At 37.5% G+C, this 14,431-nt stretch overlaps 1 protein-coding gene across 7 annotated transcripts in view; it reads left to right on the forward strand.

The window, feature by feature from the left end:
• The window catches only part of SLC4A4 (solute carrier family 4 member 4), a 314,923-nt gene extending 307,659 nt beyond the window's left edge, over positions 1 to 7,264 (forward strand). For 6 of the 7 annotated variants that reach the window (XM_074344725.1, XM_074344736.1, XM_045506140.2 and 3 more), the window contains 2 exons: positions 2,156 to 2,235; positions 2,941 to 7,264. In XM_074344725.1, coding sequence (XP_074200826.1) covers positions 2,156 to 2,199 — 44 coding nt within the window. In that variant the 3' untranslated portion in view covers positions 2,200 to 2,235; positions 2,941 to 7,264. The remainder of the gene's footprint in view (positions 1 to 2,155; positions 2,236 to 2,940) is intronic. The other variant, XM_045506141.2, reaches the window with a different exon arrangement.
• The last annotated feature ends 7,167 nt before the right edge of the window (positions 7,265 to 14,431 follow it).

The following is a 14,431-nucleotide window of genomic DNA, read 5'->3' on the forward strand; positions in this document are numbered from 1 at the left end:
TCTGTAATTGACCTGCCTTCCCCCCACCCCCCGGTATTCAGCATTGCTTCTAGTTCCACATCACTGTCTGTTACTGTTTGTCTTCCTTAGGCTTCTACCAGTGACCAAATCAGCTCAAAAAAGAAATTGCATCCTGGGTCTCAGTGATCAGTGAATCGATTGTAAATACCAGGAACTTGGAATAATTGTTATCTTCAATTAAATTGGCAATCTTAAAATATTAACACCACTTTTTAGGTATAGCTTACAATATAGTTGCATTTTCTTCCAAGTTGCTTCGTTCCCCTTCTGCTATTTTGAAATCATCTTTGTAATTGCACTGGTCTTTCTGGGGTCATGGGCCGGGTGGCTAAGGTGAAATGGTTTTTGACATGTCATCTTTTCTCTTGCAATTGAGTTAGCAGTCCACTTGAAAAGGGGGGAAATTCCTCTGTGGTAACATTAGTGAACATCGCAAGCTTTTCCAGTAGCAAGGAGCAGCTGCTCCAAACTGTTTTCACTTTGAGCTCTCATTTGAAGAAAATGTATTCTCTTAGCTCCAGATGCATGTCGGGGTATACTGATCTGTTGTAGGAAAGGACGGCTGAAGCACTTGTGTTTTTATTTGACAGTGCCATTTCAGCTTCAGTAAGAGGTTACTGAGGGTGAGCGGTACAGCTCAGTGGTAGAGCATGTGTTTAGCACACACAAGGTCCTGGGTTCAATCCCCTGTACCTCTATTAAAAAAAAAAATAAGAGATTACCAAAATGAATAACTATTTATGAAAAATGGACATATTCCTTATCTGTTGGTGTGTAACAAATTACCACAAAACAACAGCTTTAAACAACAAACATGTATTTTCTCACACAATTCCTAACATTCAGGAAATTTTGGAGCCACAGATTTGAGTGATTCTGGCTCAAGGTCTCTTGTGAGATTGCAGTTGAGCTCTTAGCTGGGACTGAATCCGAAGACTTGACCGGAGCTGGGGATGTGCTTCCAAGCTCAATCACAAGGCAGTTGGCAGGAGGTTTTAGTACCTTGGCTCCCAGGCATCTCCGAGGGCTGCCCATGACACGCCTGCAAATCACTGCAGAGATGGAAACCAAGACAGAAACTGCAGTGTTTGGTAACCAAATCTCAGAAGTGATATACCATCACCTCTGCCATATTCTATTGGTCACACAAACCTACCCTGGTACAGCGTGGGAAGGATGCATATAGGACATGATTACCAGAAGGCAGGGCACTTGGTGGACCGTCTTGGAGGCTGGCTACCACACTGGCTTAAAGAGCAAAGAATTAAAGCCATCTCACTTTTGGTGTCCAACCTGTAACCTGTAACTTGTAACTGAGGCTACTTTCTTATTTTCTTTTTAAATTCAAGCTCCCCAAACCATTGTCTGATTTCATTTTTCATCTCTGGAACATTAGATAGCAAAAAGAGACTGTGAAAGGAATGCAGCATGTATGTCTTCCGTTGGCATCATAACCTGGCCCAGCTCTTCTAAGTACAGTTTAAAGACTGCTTAAAAAACAAACAAACAAACAAACAAACAAAAATATCATCTGGAATTTGAGTCTCCTGGGAAAAATCTGGCAAATTGATTATTTAGTGCTAGATGTTCTTTGTTTTCTCAAAACCCTTTAAAAGGATACACGGGAAGTAGTGGATGTGAGGATAGAAATTTACTCAAGCAAAATACCCATGAGCATTGTAAAATCAGAATTTTCTACTATCATATTAGTCTATGAACAAAATTGATAAAGTTGCAGTAGAAGTTCGTTCCTCAGAATCTTTTTTTACCCCCGCAACAAATAGCAGCAGGACAAAATTGTGAACGCGGGAAATCTGAGGGCAAGCCTTAGTCACTGAGTAGGTGCTCTCTCTCAGAATGAGTTCCTTGCTGCCTCCTCACTGACGAGAACAGCAGTGGCCCATTCCAGAAAGCCCAGAATAAAGGAAACGGAGTGATTTTGGCTTTATCACACTGCTTAGATTCTGAGCTTGATACAGTGTTAATTGAAATTGTCTAAACTTGTCTTTCTTACCCTTTCTGATGGTGAAAGATGCATCCATTTTTGTGAAAACTTTAAAAATTTTGACTCTAATGCTGTACTTTACCAATGACTACTATTTATGATTTTTAAAAGAATTCTTTTTCTTTCCAGAAGAAAGATCACCAACATTCCTTGAACGCCACACATCATGCTGATAAAATTCCTTTTCTTCAGTCACTGGGTATGCCAAGGTAAAGGACAGCCTGCTATTTCACGTGGTTCTGCGGGACGATTGCCCCACAGAAATGGCGTCAACGGCGTGTTATTGGCCGAACGCCCTGTTCTCCACCCTCTCTGCAATTTATCTTAAATAAATTACCCAGTCACCCAACCTCATCCCAGCTTCTACTTGTAGAAAGCATTCTAAGGGACCTGCTCAGCTTACTCTTAATAATGGAATCTTTCAGCATCATCAAGGTAAAGCCCAGGATCAGAGTTAGCTCCTGTCCCATCAGTACCGCCTCTGATTCAAGGGTAGCTGACATTTCCTGGAAGCGCTCCTCCAGTAGTTTTCTCCCCTCTTAATACAGCTCTGGAGATTTCAGATCCTCCTTGATTTTCAAAACCGTGAAATCTCTGAATACTTTCTTCATGTCAGGCCTCTTGTCTCTGACAGTGTCACCGCACCCCTCTCCCCTCAGTCCTTCTCCTTGATTTTTTTTTGTCTAATCTAGGTTTGAGAGCTTATGAAATTTTTGCCTGAATTTCTTAACTCTGTTTGGTACTTTCATCCCATTTTTAAATGTTTGTTTTTAATACAGAAAAAGGAGATAAGTATTTAAAGAGAGCAAAGAAGGACCCACTTGACTTTTGTATAATGCGTAAACATTTGACAGATGATAAAGGAATTCTGATTTACTGTTTCCTTTCTTTTTTCTTTTTGTCTTTTTCTCTAGTCCTCCTAGAACTCCAGTAAAAATTGTGCCTCATATTAGACTAGAACTTGAGCCTGAAGACAATGATTATTTCTGGAGGAGCAAGGGAACAGAAACTACATTGTAACCTGTTTGTCTTTCCTAAAACTGACAGTTTTTGTTGTTTGTGTTCTTGTTTTCTATCTGGTGGTTTATTTTTTAAATTTTTGTTTCGTTTCGGGTTTTGGCCACTGGCCAAATAATGCAACGCTCTCTCTGCTTCTCTCTTGCATAGGGAAAGACAATAGTGCACCGTTCCTTACCCACAGCATCTGAAGTGTCCCATTTTCGCTCTTATACCTTCAGATGTGTCCTCTGACAACCAGATGCCTCTGTCACTCAAGACACGCACAGACCCTGTCCTTTTCCTTTATTTAAGCAGAGAGGAAAAGTATTAAGGATTTTTTAACACCTTATATTAAAATATTGAAGGAACTTCCAACTTGTGCTTTGGAGCTGTGCTTACTGGCTTGTCTTTCTGTCTGGTCGAACAAAGCTTGACCTCCAGACAGGGTCCCTCCTGGCTTACAGCGCCCTCCGGGACTGGAAAAAGTGCTGCTATTCGAACTTGCTCTTGCTTGTCAACCCGAATCTTAAGAGTTATCACAAGAAGAAAAACTAAAGGTACTTTGCTCCCTGTAGAGAAACTATTGCCACCACTGTAGCAAGTGTTGGAATGTCCCTTTTTTCCTATGCAACTTTTTTTAACCCTTTAATGAACTTATCTGTTGAGTACATCGAAGAATATTTTTCTTCCTAGATTTTGTTGTTTAAATTATGGGGCCTAACCTGCAACTTATTTTTTGTCAATTTTTTAAACTTTTTTTTAATTACTGTAAAGAAAATGAATTTTTTCCTGCAGCAGGAAACATAGTTTTGAGTAGTTCTACCTCTTATTTGTAGCTGCCAGGCTTTCTGTAAAAATTGTATTGTATATAATGTGATTTTTACATAAACACGCACACACACAAACACACACAGATATACCATCTCTAGGGTAAGCCAGAGGGCTAGATCGGACTAAAAACACCATGTTTCTAAGCATCCATTTTTCCCTTTCTTCAAAAGAAATTTAGCTGTTCTGTGAAGGAGAGTGGGGAGGAGGGGGAAGCTCCTGTGTGTTGGGAATAACTGATGTTTTGATAATTGTAGTATCCGGGCACAGACACTGATTGTATTACCATGTTGACGTCCTGTGCAGTATTGTTAGGTGTTTTTTTCATTTTGAAATGTTTGTGTGTTTGTGTATGTACTCTGTGTGTGGCTGGTGCACATATGTGCAAAGTTAGAAAGAGACAGAGTGATGGTAGACAAAGGGCAAAGTTACCTAGCCTCCTGTGTCAGCTTCTGTAAAACCCAAACCACGTATGAAAAAATCCATCAGAGGTCCAGGGGACATTATGCAAATGAGGGTAAATATATTTTATTACCCAGTTAGCTGTCACCATCACTGATACAATAACCCTTACTTACAATACAAAATCCGTAGGACTATTAATAGACCACTTACACATTTATAAAGTATGGGAGTGCCGATAGATCTGCGGAGGTATGTATGTATACCTCAACTATATTCACACTTGTTTTTAAGATTGAACGGCAATTATTCTTTATGATTGGGACATTTAGAATATATAGGCCTATACATACGTGTATATGTGTATTTCAAAGTACCCCATATTGAAAATTAGAAAAAAAGAAAATTATATCCTTATTAACCAAATTTAGCATGTTATCTAAATGTAATGTTTTAGTAGGCTGCACTGTGAATTATGAATCTGCATTAAAAACAGCATTTTTAAATGCTGAATCCATAATTTTGGATTCCTATAACCATATTTGTGATATATCTTAACTAAGACAAGTTGATGAGTACTAGAAGCAGAATGAAACCACTTATTTTGGTTTCATAATGTGCACATATTGACTCCCACTCATCCTAATTAAATTATAATTCTGTTCTGCTGAAATTTTGATGACGAAAGTTTTGTTATTCTAAATTAGCTATTACTTTTATAGTATCTAGTAATCTGAAAACTTTGAATTTTATACAAATTAGACATAAATGGCCTACAATTTTTTTCCCTAAAATGAAAGTGGCAAATTAAATGGTATTTGTTAAAACCTCACATGCCAAATTTTGTCATCATGATTGCATTAAAATGATTCCTCTCTATTACCTAGTTTTTCATTACCTTAATATAAAACTCTATAAGAATCTTCTCCTTTTCCTTTACTGATGGAATCATCAATAAAATATTTTAAAACCATGAATAATAAGTTTAGCCTAACCTATGTTCTTGTTAAATTAAAGACACTTTTGTTCACTTCATAAAAGCTCCAGATGTAAAAATTTATTTTTCTGATCATGAATCAAGTATTTGAGGATTCATGCCCCCATGTTCCTTTTGAAGAATTCCTAAAGCAACTTAACTCAGTATTTCAACCTTTGAGTACATCTGAAAGCTATCTGCACCTTCATTTACTAGCCATATTCTGTGACAAAAGGTTGATATTCATGATATGAATGCAGAGTAGTACCTTATATTTGCTAAAAGGAACTGTTAGTAGCAAACCTTTTCAATATTTTGGGACCCAGGAAAGTATTTTAAAAATCATTTACTTTCAGAGGAACACAAGTAGTTACCAAACAAACAAACCCCGAGGTCCATACAGAGCCACCGAATTATCTGTATTTTAACTGAATTCACTCATTGTTGAAGAACTAATCAGATTTTTGGGGTGGTTTTGTTTCTATGTAAACTGGACACAGAATACAACAGTAATTTTTTTTTTACAAAGTGTTTCTCCTTGATGGAAATACGGAGATAAAAGATGCAAGTTGTTAGAAGTAAAGGACTAAGTATACACTCAGAGTTGTTAACCAGAACCCTGTGGTTGTACAGACTTACTGTTGGAAGGAAAAGGATCACCAGGTCAAGGGTCTGCTTTATCAGAGCATAAAGGCCTGTGGTTTTGCATTTGAAAGAAAATCTCTTGGAGACACTTTTCCTTGATAAAAGTCAGTCTTCTTTACTGTGCAAAACCACTACCGACTTCGAATACTGATTATTTTGTGTGCCATACTTGGTAGTTTTCTTGCCTCTTCTTCTGGTCAATCCGTGGAGTTGGGTGGGGAGATGGAGGAAGTCAGAGAAGTGGGAAGACAGCACCTTTTCTAATCAGCCCCCACCACCTCAAAGAACTGGGGCAGGGTGTTGGGGGGGAGAAAAAGAATCGTCTGCCACCAGAAATTTAGTTTGTATATATTTTATGCACATGCACCAACACACACAGAGTAAATCTTTTATCAGCTATATATCGGTGTTTGATACAGAGAATGATTGTCTTCCAAGTTTTTGGTTCTTTTTTTAAAACTGTGTTAAGTACTTGAAATGTATTGACTGCTGACTATCTTTAAAAAAGCAAAACAAAACGATTTAAGTTGTATTACAGAGGTTGACATTGTTCAGGGATGGGACAAAGCTTTCTTCAATCCTTTTCATACCACTTAATGATTTTGGTGCAGAACTTGAGATTTTCTTATTTATTCTGTGATATTTCCCATCCACTCTTCACAGCATGAGCGTGAAGCTCAGAGCACCAAGTGGCTGAACACAACCAGAGGATATTTTGCTTGGGCCTTGGGAGTTTTCAGATAATGATTTCATTGAGCTTCATTGCAGCCTGAAATAAAACAAAAAAGTTTTGGGATATATGCTAACCAGTCAAGTTGTGTTTTGACCAGAAATTTGGATACGTTCTATTTCTCGGCTCATTTCTTTGTGCTCTATGGGTACATGCAAAAATCCTGAATTCTGTTTCTTAGGCAAATATTGCAACTCAGGGCTAAAGTCATCCAGTGAAAATTTTAGAGCCAGAAGTAACTTTGTCCCAGCCCTACAATGTGAAAAGAATGAATAGTTGCCTCTTTTTAGCCATTTTCATGGCCGGTACATATCCGTACACATTACTTTTCAGAATCAATACGCACTTTCAGATAATCTTATTTTTATTCTCTTAAGTCTTTATTAACTTTGGAGAAATGATGCATCTTTTTATTTTAAATGAAGTAGATCAACATGGTGGAACAAAATGATAAAGAACAGAAAACATTTCAATATATTACTAATAATTTTTTTCCAATATAAAACCTAAAATTCCTATAACATTATAGTATTTTACAGTTTTATGAAGCTTTCTATTGTGACTTTTATGGAATTAAGAGATGAAGAAGATGAGATATTTTAGCATTTATATTTTTCAAAATTAAATGTATACTTAAAATAAAGTAACTTTATGCATTTATGAGCGTCGAGTGCTTTTGTTCAACTCTTCAAATAATTATTAAGTGCCTGTTACTTCACTCCTCTGGGTTCTGCAGGTAATAGAAAGATGAGTAAGTCAGAGTGCCTGACTTCAGATTGCTTTTCATCTCTCTAGACAAGAGGATAAAATAAATGTCCAAATGATACAAAATAAGAAATTGTAAGAATTATCTAGTCATGTCTTAATGAAGTGCTGTCATGCAAGGATTCAAAGCAAGAAAAAGTATGTCCACTGAGGACAAAGAAATGGTTTATTGAGAAGGTGGTATTGTTACTCTTCTTTTATAAAGTTGGTGAAATAGAAAATGTCATTTTTCTTGACTCTATATATGATATTGATGTATATAGTCAATTCTCATAGCAAAAGAACTACTAGGCATAAGCACTTACTAAGAAATAGTTACTCAAATTGAACAAAATCCTGGAATGGTGCTCGACAGAAGATACATAACAGCTGGGCTGTCCAGGTTTCCATGTAATATTTACAACTCTAGGAAATTTCAGTTCAGCCCTAATTTATAATCAGAGAATTGTGGTAGGGTTGGTGAGGAGGATAGGGGAACAAATAGAAAAAATAAGAAGGAGCAGTAAACAGTTACATTTTTTAAAAAAGGTAATGCGGTAGGGACACTGGTCAAAACAATCTTTCAATCTGAAAACAATATAGAGGCAATGGCTCTGGCATCGTGGTGGTGGTGGTGGTGGTGACAGTGGAGGGTAGGGATGGAATTTGGATTATATCACTGAGCTAGAAGAGTGGCAGAAGCCATGCTCAGAAGAGATCATAATATGGGAGGATTTCATTAATTTCTCGACATACCCACAGACAATGCATTAACCATTGCATTACCATAACAGTAACTGAGCCAAGAAACTAGGATCACAATATATTTTGCATATTATGAAAAGGAAATGGACTTCAGCAAGCCTTCGTTATGCTACCTGACCTACCCGAGAACAGGGAGCGAAAACACAAGCCTCTGAACTACCAGATTCTGTACCAACGCCTAGAACCACAGCTTCAGCTCCACAGTTCTGAGAGAGGAGCTCAAATCCTCACTTAAAGTCTGTTTACACTTACTTTTTTCAAAATGCTTGGATTTGTTAAGCTTGATTATCTATGGATTTCTCGGAACATAGGAGGTGAGAAACGGTAGAGAAAATTACTAACCAGAAAACTGAATTAGTAAGAATCGGTAACTTAGTCCTGGTGGGAAAAGAGAAGATACAAAAAACTGCATAAAACATAAGAAGTTAAGAGTCAAGCTGTTTCTTACACAGGCAAGAAGACCACAACAGGTCTGAAAGGTGAAATGCATTGGTTTTATACTGTTGGAAATCTATTGATTAAAGAATTAAGCTGATTAAGTATCTTACAAATGTATTACAGTTAATGTTCGAAATGATGCTTTGGGGCCACCAAAAATATTAATTATGTTCTATTTTTGTTCATTCATTCATTTACAATTGTTGAATGGAGTAGTTGCTGGAGAACCAAAAATAAGATATGATCTGTAACTTTAGGTGACTTGTGGTCAAGTGTGACACATAGACGAAGTGAACTAAAAACCTGTGAGTGCTGTGATAGAAGCATGTGTCAGGTACGGTGGAGGCCCATGTGAGAAAGTTATCAATTTTGTTTGAGCATAAGAGGTCAACCTGTCAGGAGAGGTTTCTAAGGCAATCTGTCATTTTGGGTGAGAAAATGTTTGTCAGACAAATGGTGTATGAAGTGGAGTGAAGAAAATGGAGAAAGGCCTTTCAAATCTGGGAGACAGAGAACAGAATCAGGGCAGAGAATTCCATTTATTCAATCACTTCTTCGATATTGTGTAGCAGAATCTCTACTTAGTCAAAGCAGTGAACAAAATAGAAACAGTTCCTCCCCTATGAGCAAATTTAAAAATGGTAACTCTAGAGTTAAAAATTATGAATAGTGCCATGAAGGATGAAGAGGGGGTCATATGAGAGTCAAGTGAACTTAATGGAGGCTGGGGGGACAGGGAAGGCCTCCCTGGGAAGTGATGGTGGAGAGGAGACCTGAAGTGTGTGTGGAGGAGCCATGTGGACAGTGAGGCAAAGATGGGCTCAGGCAGAGGAATCAGTAGTGGAGGCCGAAGGGGGCCAGAGGATTGGGAGAATGATGAAGGTTCATGGGACAGGGCATCGCTGTGGGCACAGGACCCGTGTATTAGCAGTAACTTAAGCAAACACACTGGCTGGTTAGGAAGTGCTTGTTTGGGAGGGGAAGCCTAGAATGAGGTTTTTCGGAGATGAACACCTTCTGAGAAAGGTCCAGGATGTGTCTTCAGGAGATAGCAGACCTCTCAGCAGCGTTTGACATTAATGAGATCCTTGCTTCAACTCAAGAGTTCGGGCTTATAGTAAAGGGCAGAAACAATCCACTAAGAATTTTGAGAAGAAAAACAGTGATCATATTTGCCCAGAATGAGGACTAGATGAGAGTTGCTGGACTAGCCGCAGAGCGACCAGTGGAAACCGTTGGACTGATCCAAATGAGGGATGAGGGTTGGACTGGTCCAGAGCTGGGCATTGCCAGGGGTGCGCTGGGTGACTATTAGAGCACCTAGATTCTCTCATATGTTTCTGTCTGAATCTTCTTAGAATTTTTCACATCTTTCTTTTTCTTTCTTGGACAATGAGATGTTAGTATCCTAAGTCCTTCTTTCTGTTCCTTCTCATGTGCCTTTGTGAGCTCCTCTTCCTCTACTTAGCTTTTCGGTATCAGTAGCCTTCAGGGTTCTGCAGGTGAGCTGATTCATGATCTGTTACAGCAATCATATCCATTCCCACGGCTTCAGTTATGTGCTGATAGCTACCAAATCTGCATTTTCTGCCCAGATCTTTCTCCTGAGCTTCTGATTTACATATGCAACTGATTTTAGAATATTTGTCTTTAAGTAATGCATGTTCACAGATCCAAAATGAACCATCCACCTATCCCACCAAAACACACTCACTCATGTTCCCTGTGTCAAGAAATGATGTCATCAGCCACATAGTAGCTCGAGCCAGAGGCCTAAGTGTCATCCTGAATTCTGGTTGCTTCTTCATGTCACTCATTCAGTGAATCACTAATTGTATTCTATTCTCCCTCCTTTGTAGATCTAAATAATTAACTTTTTATGAATACCTTCATGGCCATTACATTAGATATCCATCATTTATTACCTGGATTACTGAACTAGCCTCCCACTGGTGCCCATGCCTCTAGGTCTGCCTGCTGAAAATACATACTCCCTACCCCTTGCCTCCAGGATCATTTTTTAAAATGTAAAACTGACTTATGTACATACTAGTGAACCAAGACTTCTCCTTTCTAAAATTCCATTAAAACTATTAAAAGGAATAAAATAATTTTTGGAAGATGGCACAGGTGGACAAGAAACTCCCACAAAATTCTACTATGGAAGTTAAATGCAGGTTTGGATGCTGAAGCAGACTGCAGGAAGCTGCAGACTAGAATGAATGTTAAGCAAGCTGCAGCTCAGGTCATAGATGAATTGCCAGGAGAATCTCAGTAAGACTCAAATGTAGCAGGGAAGACCAAGGATGGGAATGGGGAATGGAGAGCTGAGAATGGATATTAACAGGGTTTGTGTATATATATAGAACCCACTCCCACCTTGGCTTGATGTCAGCCTAATGCCTTTGCTTTGGGTTTAAAAAAAAAAAAAAAAAAAAGAGGCTTCTTCTCTATGACAACTGAAGAAATTGCCTTGGAAGAAATTGGGAACTCCTGTTAAAAAATTGGAAGATAATGTTTATGAACGCTCTCAAAATATAGAATCAAAAATAAAAGAAAAATACACAAGAAAAGGCAGAGGGTATCAATATAATATAATACAATAAAGAAAATTTCTCAGAAATGAATGTTGTTACACATCATATACAAATCTGAACAAATAATTTAAAACATGTGCATAGCACTGTTGGATTTCAGATTACCAAGAATAAAAATTTCAGAACACAAGAATAAAAGAGTATCTTAAAATTGTCCAGAAAAAGCAGCCACATACAGAGAAATAATAACCAAGGTGATGCCAATCTTTTTAATAGCAAAAGTTGATACTAGAAGATATTAATGCAATGTCTTAAAAGAAACCTCTGGAGGAAATAATTTTAAACTGAATATTGTAGACCCTACTAACCTACCAAACAAGTGTAAGGCAGAATAAACTATTTAAAAGTCATCAAGTTCCAAACAGTTTATCTCCAGTTCACCTGTTTCTAGGACATTACTTAAGACGGTACCTCACTATAAGGGATTTAATTGAGACAAAGAGTCAAGGTAGCAAAAAGCAATTGATCCAACCTTATTGAACAGTCAAGTCACAGAATAACAAGTCTACATCAGGCAGAGACCAATCAAAACTAAAGAGGAAAGGCAGAGGGCTTTGGGAGAAGACAGAAAAAGTACTCCATGGAATGGTTAAAATGACTGGAAAACTTGAGTATAAGATAAAGGCAGGCATTATAAAAAAGGGCAATTCAAAAATTCTGGAAAAACCAAAGCTGCACAAGAAAGTCACGGTCCAAATACTAAGAAACCAGTCCAAATTGGAATAGAAGTTAACAGATATCAAGGAAAAGAATGCACTACATTCTTAGAAGGAGTTTGCATCTGGAAGATATTAGACATACGGTGAAGAAGGCATATGTTTATTTTCCCAAATTGAAAACAAAAGCAATCAGAAACTTCAGGAAAAATAAATACTGTATGAGCAGCAAATCGTCAAAATATGTAGTAGTCTTAGGTTTTAAATTATTGATAGAATGTAAAGGAAGAGAATTTTCTTGAATTTGACATTCTCCTTTGAAAGTATATTGGATTTATAATTATACCCCACCCCTTGGTTCTACTAGAATATTAACATAGCCACCACGCAATGTGTTTGGAAGAACTGACAAATTTTAACTTTGGCTTAAATAGTCTGGGGTTAGGCAGCTTCCGGCTTTTGTTCAGTGTCTAGATACTCTCAGGGCTGGCATCCCTGTGATTCTCTTGGTTGTTTCATTCATATTCACAAGAGAACTGTTACACTTTCAGTCATCATATCAAAGCAGGAAGAAGCAGGAAAGGCTTTCTTAGCTGGGCTTTGCCTTCACATTTGGGGAAGGAAGCTCTGCCAAGCAGACTTCCCCTATTTCTTGGGTAGGTCTGAAATACTGCCCACATTTAGATCAACCACTCACTAAAAGGAATTTGATTAGCATCTCCTGGGGCAAGGGTTGGGGTCCTTCCTTCCTGAGCTCAAGGTATCTCAGTCAACTATCTGAACAAATTGAAGTTGGTGTCAGGGGATGGGAAGAATGGATATTGAAAGGTGCAATAGCATGGTGATAAGCTCTGTTTTGAAAACAAGTATTCTCCAGGCTCTGTCTTTTACCCCATTTCACCTGACCTTGAATGTCAGGCTGACCTGGTGAAAATTTAGCTTAGTCAGGATATCTCAAACGTTGCGTGCGACTCAGAGAATTATCCAGGGGGTGCAGTAGCTAAGCATTAGCCACTGTGGAGCTTCAATTATTGATTAGGTTTCTCAGCTGGCAGACACAATTGCTCACTTTGGGCAGAACGACAAGTAACTATGAATTAGTGGATTAGTGACTATATATAAGCTGTTTTTAAAGGATCAGCTTTTTGAAGGGTGAGACTGTGATTAGAGGCTATGATTAGAAAACTGCTGAGTGTATTTTTGATGCCATGATACATATCCTCATACTAAATATGCAATTTAATACAAAAATGTATCTTTTTATATAATGCTTCTAGAATGCCATGCAAGCTGACATCATTATGCATACAAGTTGGGTTTAACACGTCAGTATCTTAATTATTTATTATCTGAGATGGGAGGCTTGAGTCTTCTATTAAGAAGCTGCAAAATGATGCTGTTGAGTTATTTATGAAACTTTGTGAAGGGTAACACTGGCAGGCTACTTTTTTTTTCTTTTTTGTGTGCAATGCTTAAGATTAATCAAACATATTTCAGACTTTGAACAGCTGAGTATGTGGGTAACTTATATGGAAAAAAGAGTAAAGTACAATGGTTAAGTGTCAGAGCTTTGGAGTCAGCTTTGAACTCCTATCTTGCAAAATCTTCTGAGTCTCAGTTTCCCATTTCTACATAGAGGTAGTAACAGTGTAGTACCTATCCTTATGTTGGGTGGAATGAGGAATAAGAAAAGAAGTGTAAGATATGTAAGATATTTAGTACAGCACCTGTCAAAAATAATACCCCTTTGATTTCTATTTCAGCAATTCAAAATTTATAATTATTTGAATAAAGCTGGCAATAAACTGCATTTTTGCATGATTGCTAAAAAGTAGATTCCAAGCAAATTAATGTTTTTCTGAAGATTTTCATGGAGAACTTCTAAACTATTTGAGAATTAACTGATTTCTAACATGTAAGAGCAATTTCAGGATGACTATCCCTGTAGAAACAATTAATAGACTAATTATAAAACTTCCCTAACTATTTGTTAAAGTATAGTCCCTGAAAACCTCCTCTGGACAATTATTATTTTTTTTAATTGAAGTACAGTCAGTTACAATGTGTCAATTTCTGGTGTACAGCACAATGTCCCAGTCATGTATATACATACATATATTCGTTTTCATATGCTTTTTCAATAAAGGTTATTACAAGATATTGAATATATTTCCCCATACTATACAGAAAAAAATTTAATCTATTTTTATATAAAGTGGCTAACATTTATAAATCTCAAACTCCCAAATTTATCCCTTCTCACTCCCTATTCCCTGGTAACCATAGATTGTTTACTATGTCTGTGAGTCTGTTTCTGTTTTGTTGATGGGCTTTTAGTGTTCTCTTTTTTTCTTTTCTTTTTTTTTAGATTCCACATATGAGTGATACCTTATGGTATTTTTCTTTCTCTTTCTGGCTTACTTCACTTACAACAATGATCTCTAGTTCTATCTATGATGCTGCAAATGGCATTATTTTATTCTTTTTATGGCTGAGTAGTATTCCATCATATAAATATGCCACCACTTCATTATTCAGTCATCTCTTGATGGACATTAAGGTTGTTTCCATGTCTTGGCTATTGTATATACTGCTGCTATGCACAGTGGGGTGCATGTTTCTTTT

Source organism: Camelus bactrianus, chromosome 2 (assembly GCF_048773025.1).
Source record: "Camelus bactrianus isolate YW-2024 breed Bactrian camel chromosome 2, ASM4877302v1, whole genome shotgun sequence".
In the NCBI taxonomy this organism is placed as follows: Eukaryota; Metazoa; Chordata; class Mammalia; order Artiodactyla; family Camelidae; genus Camelus; species Camelus bactrianus.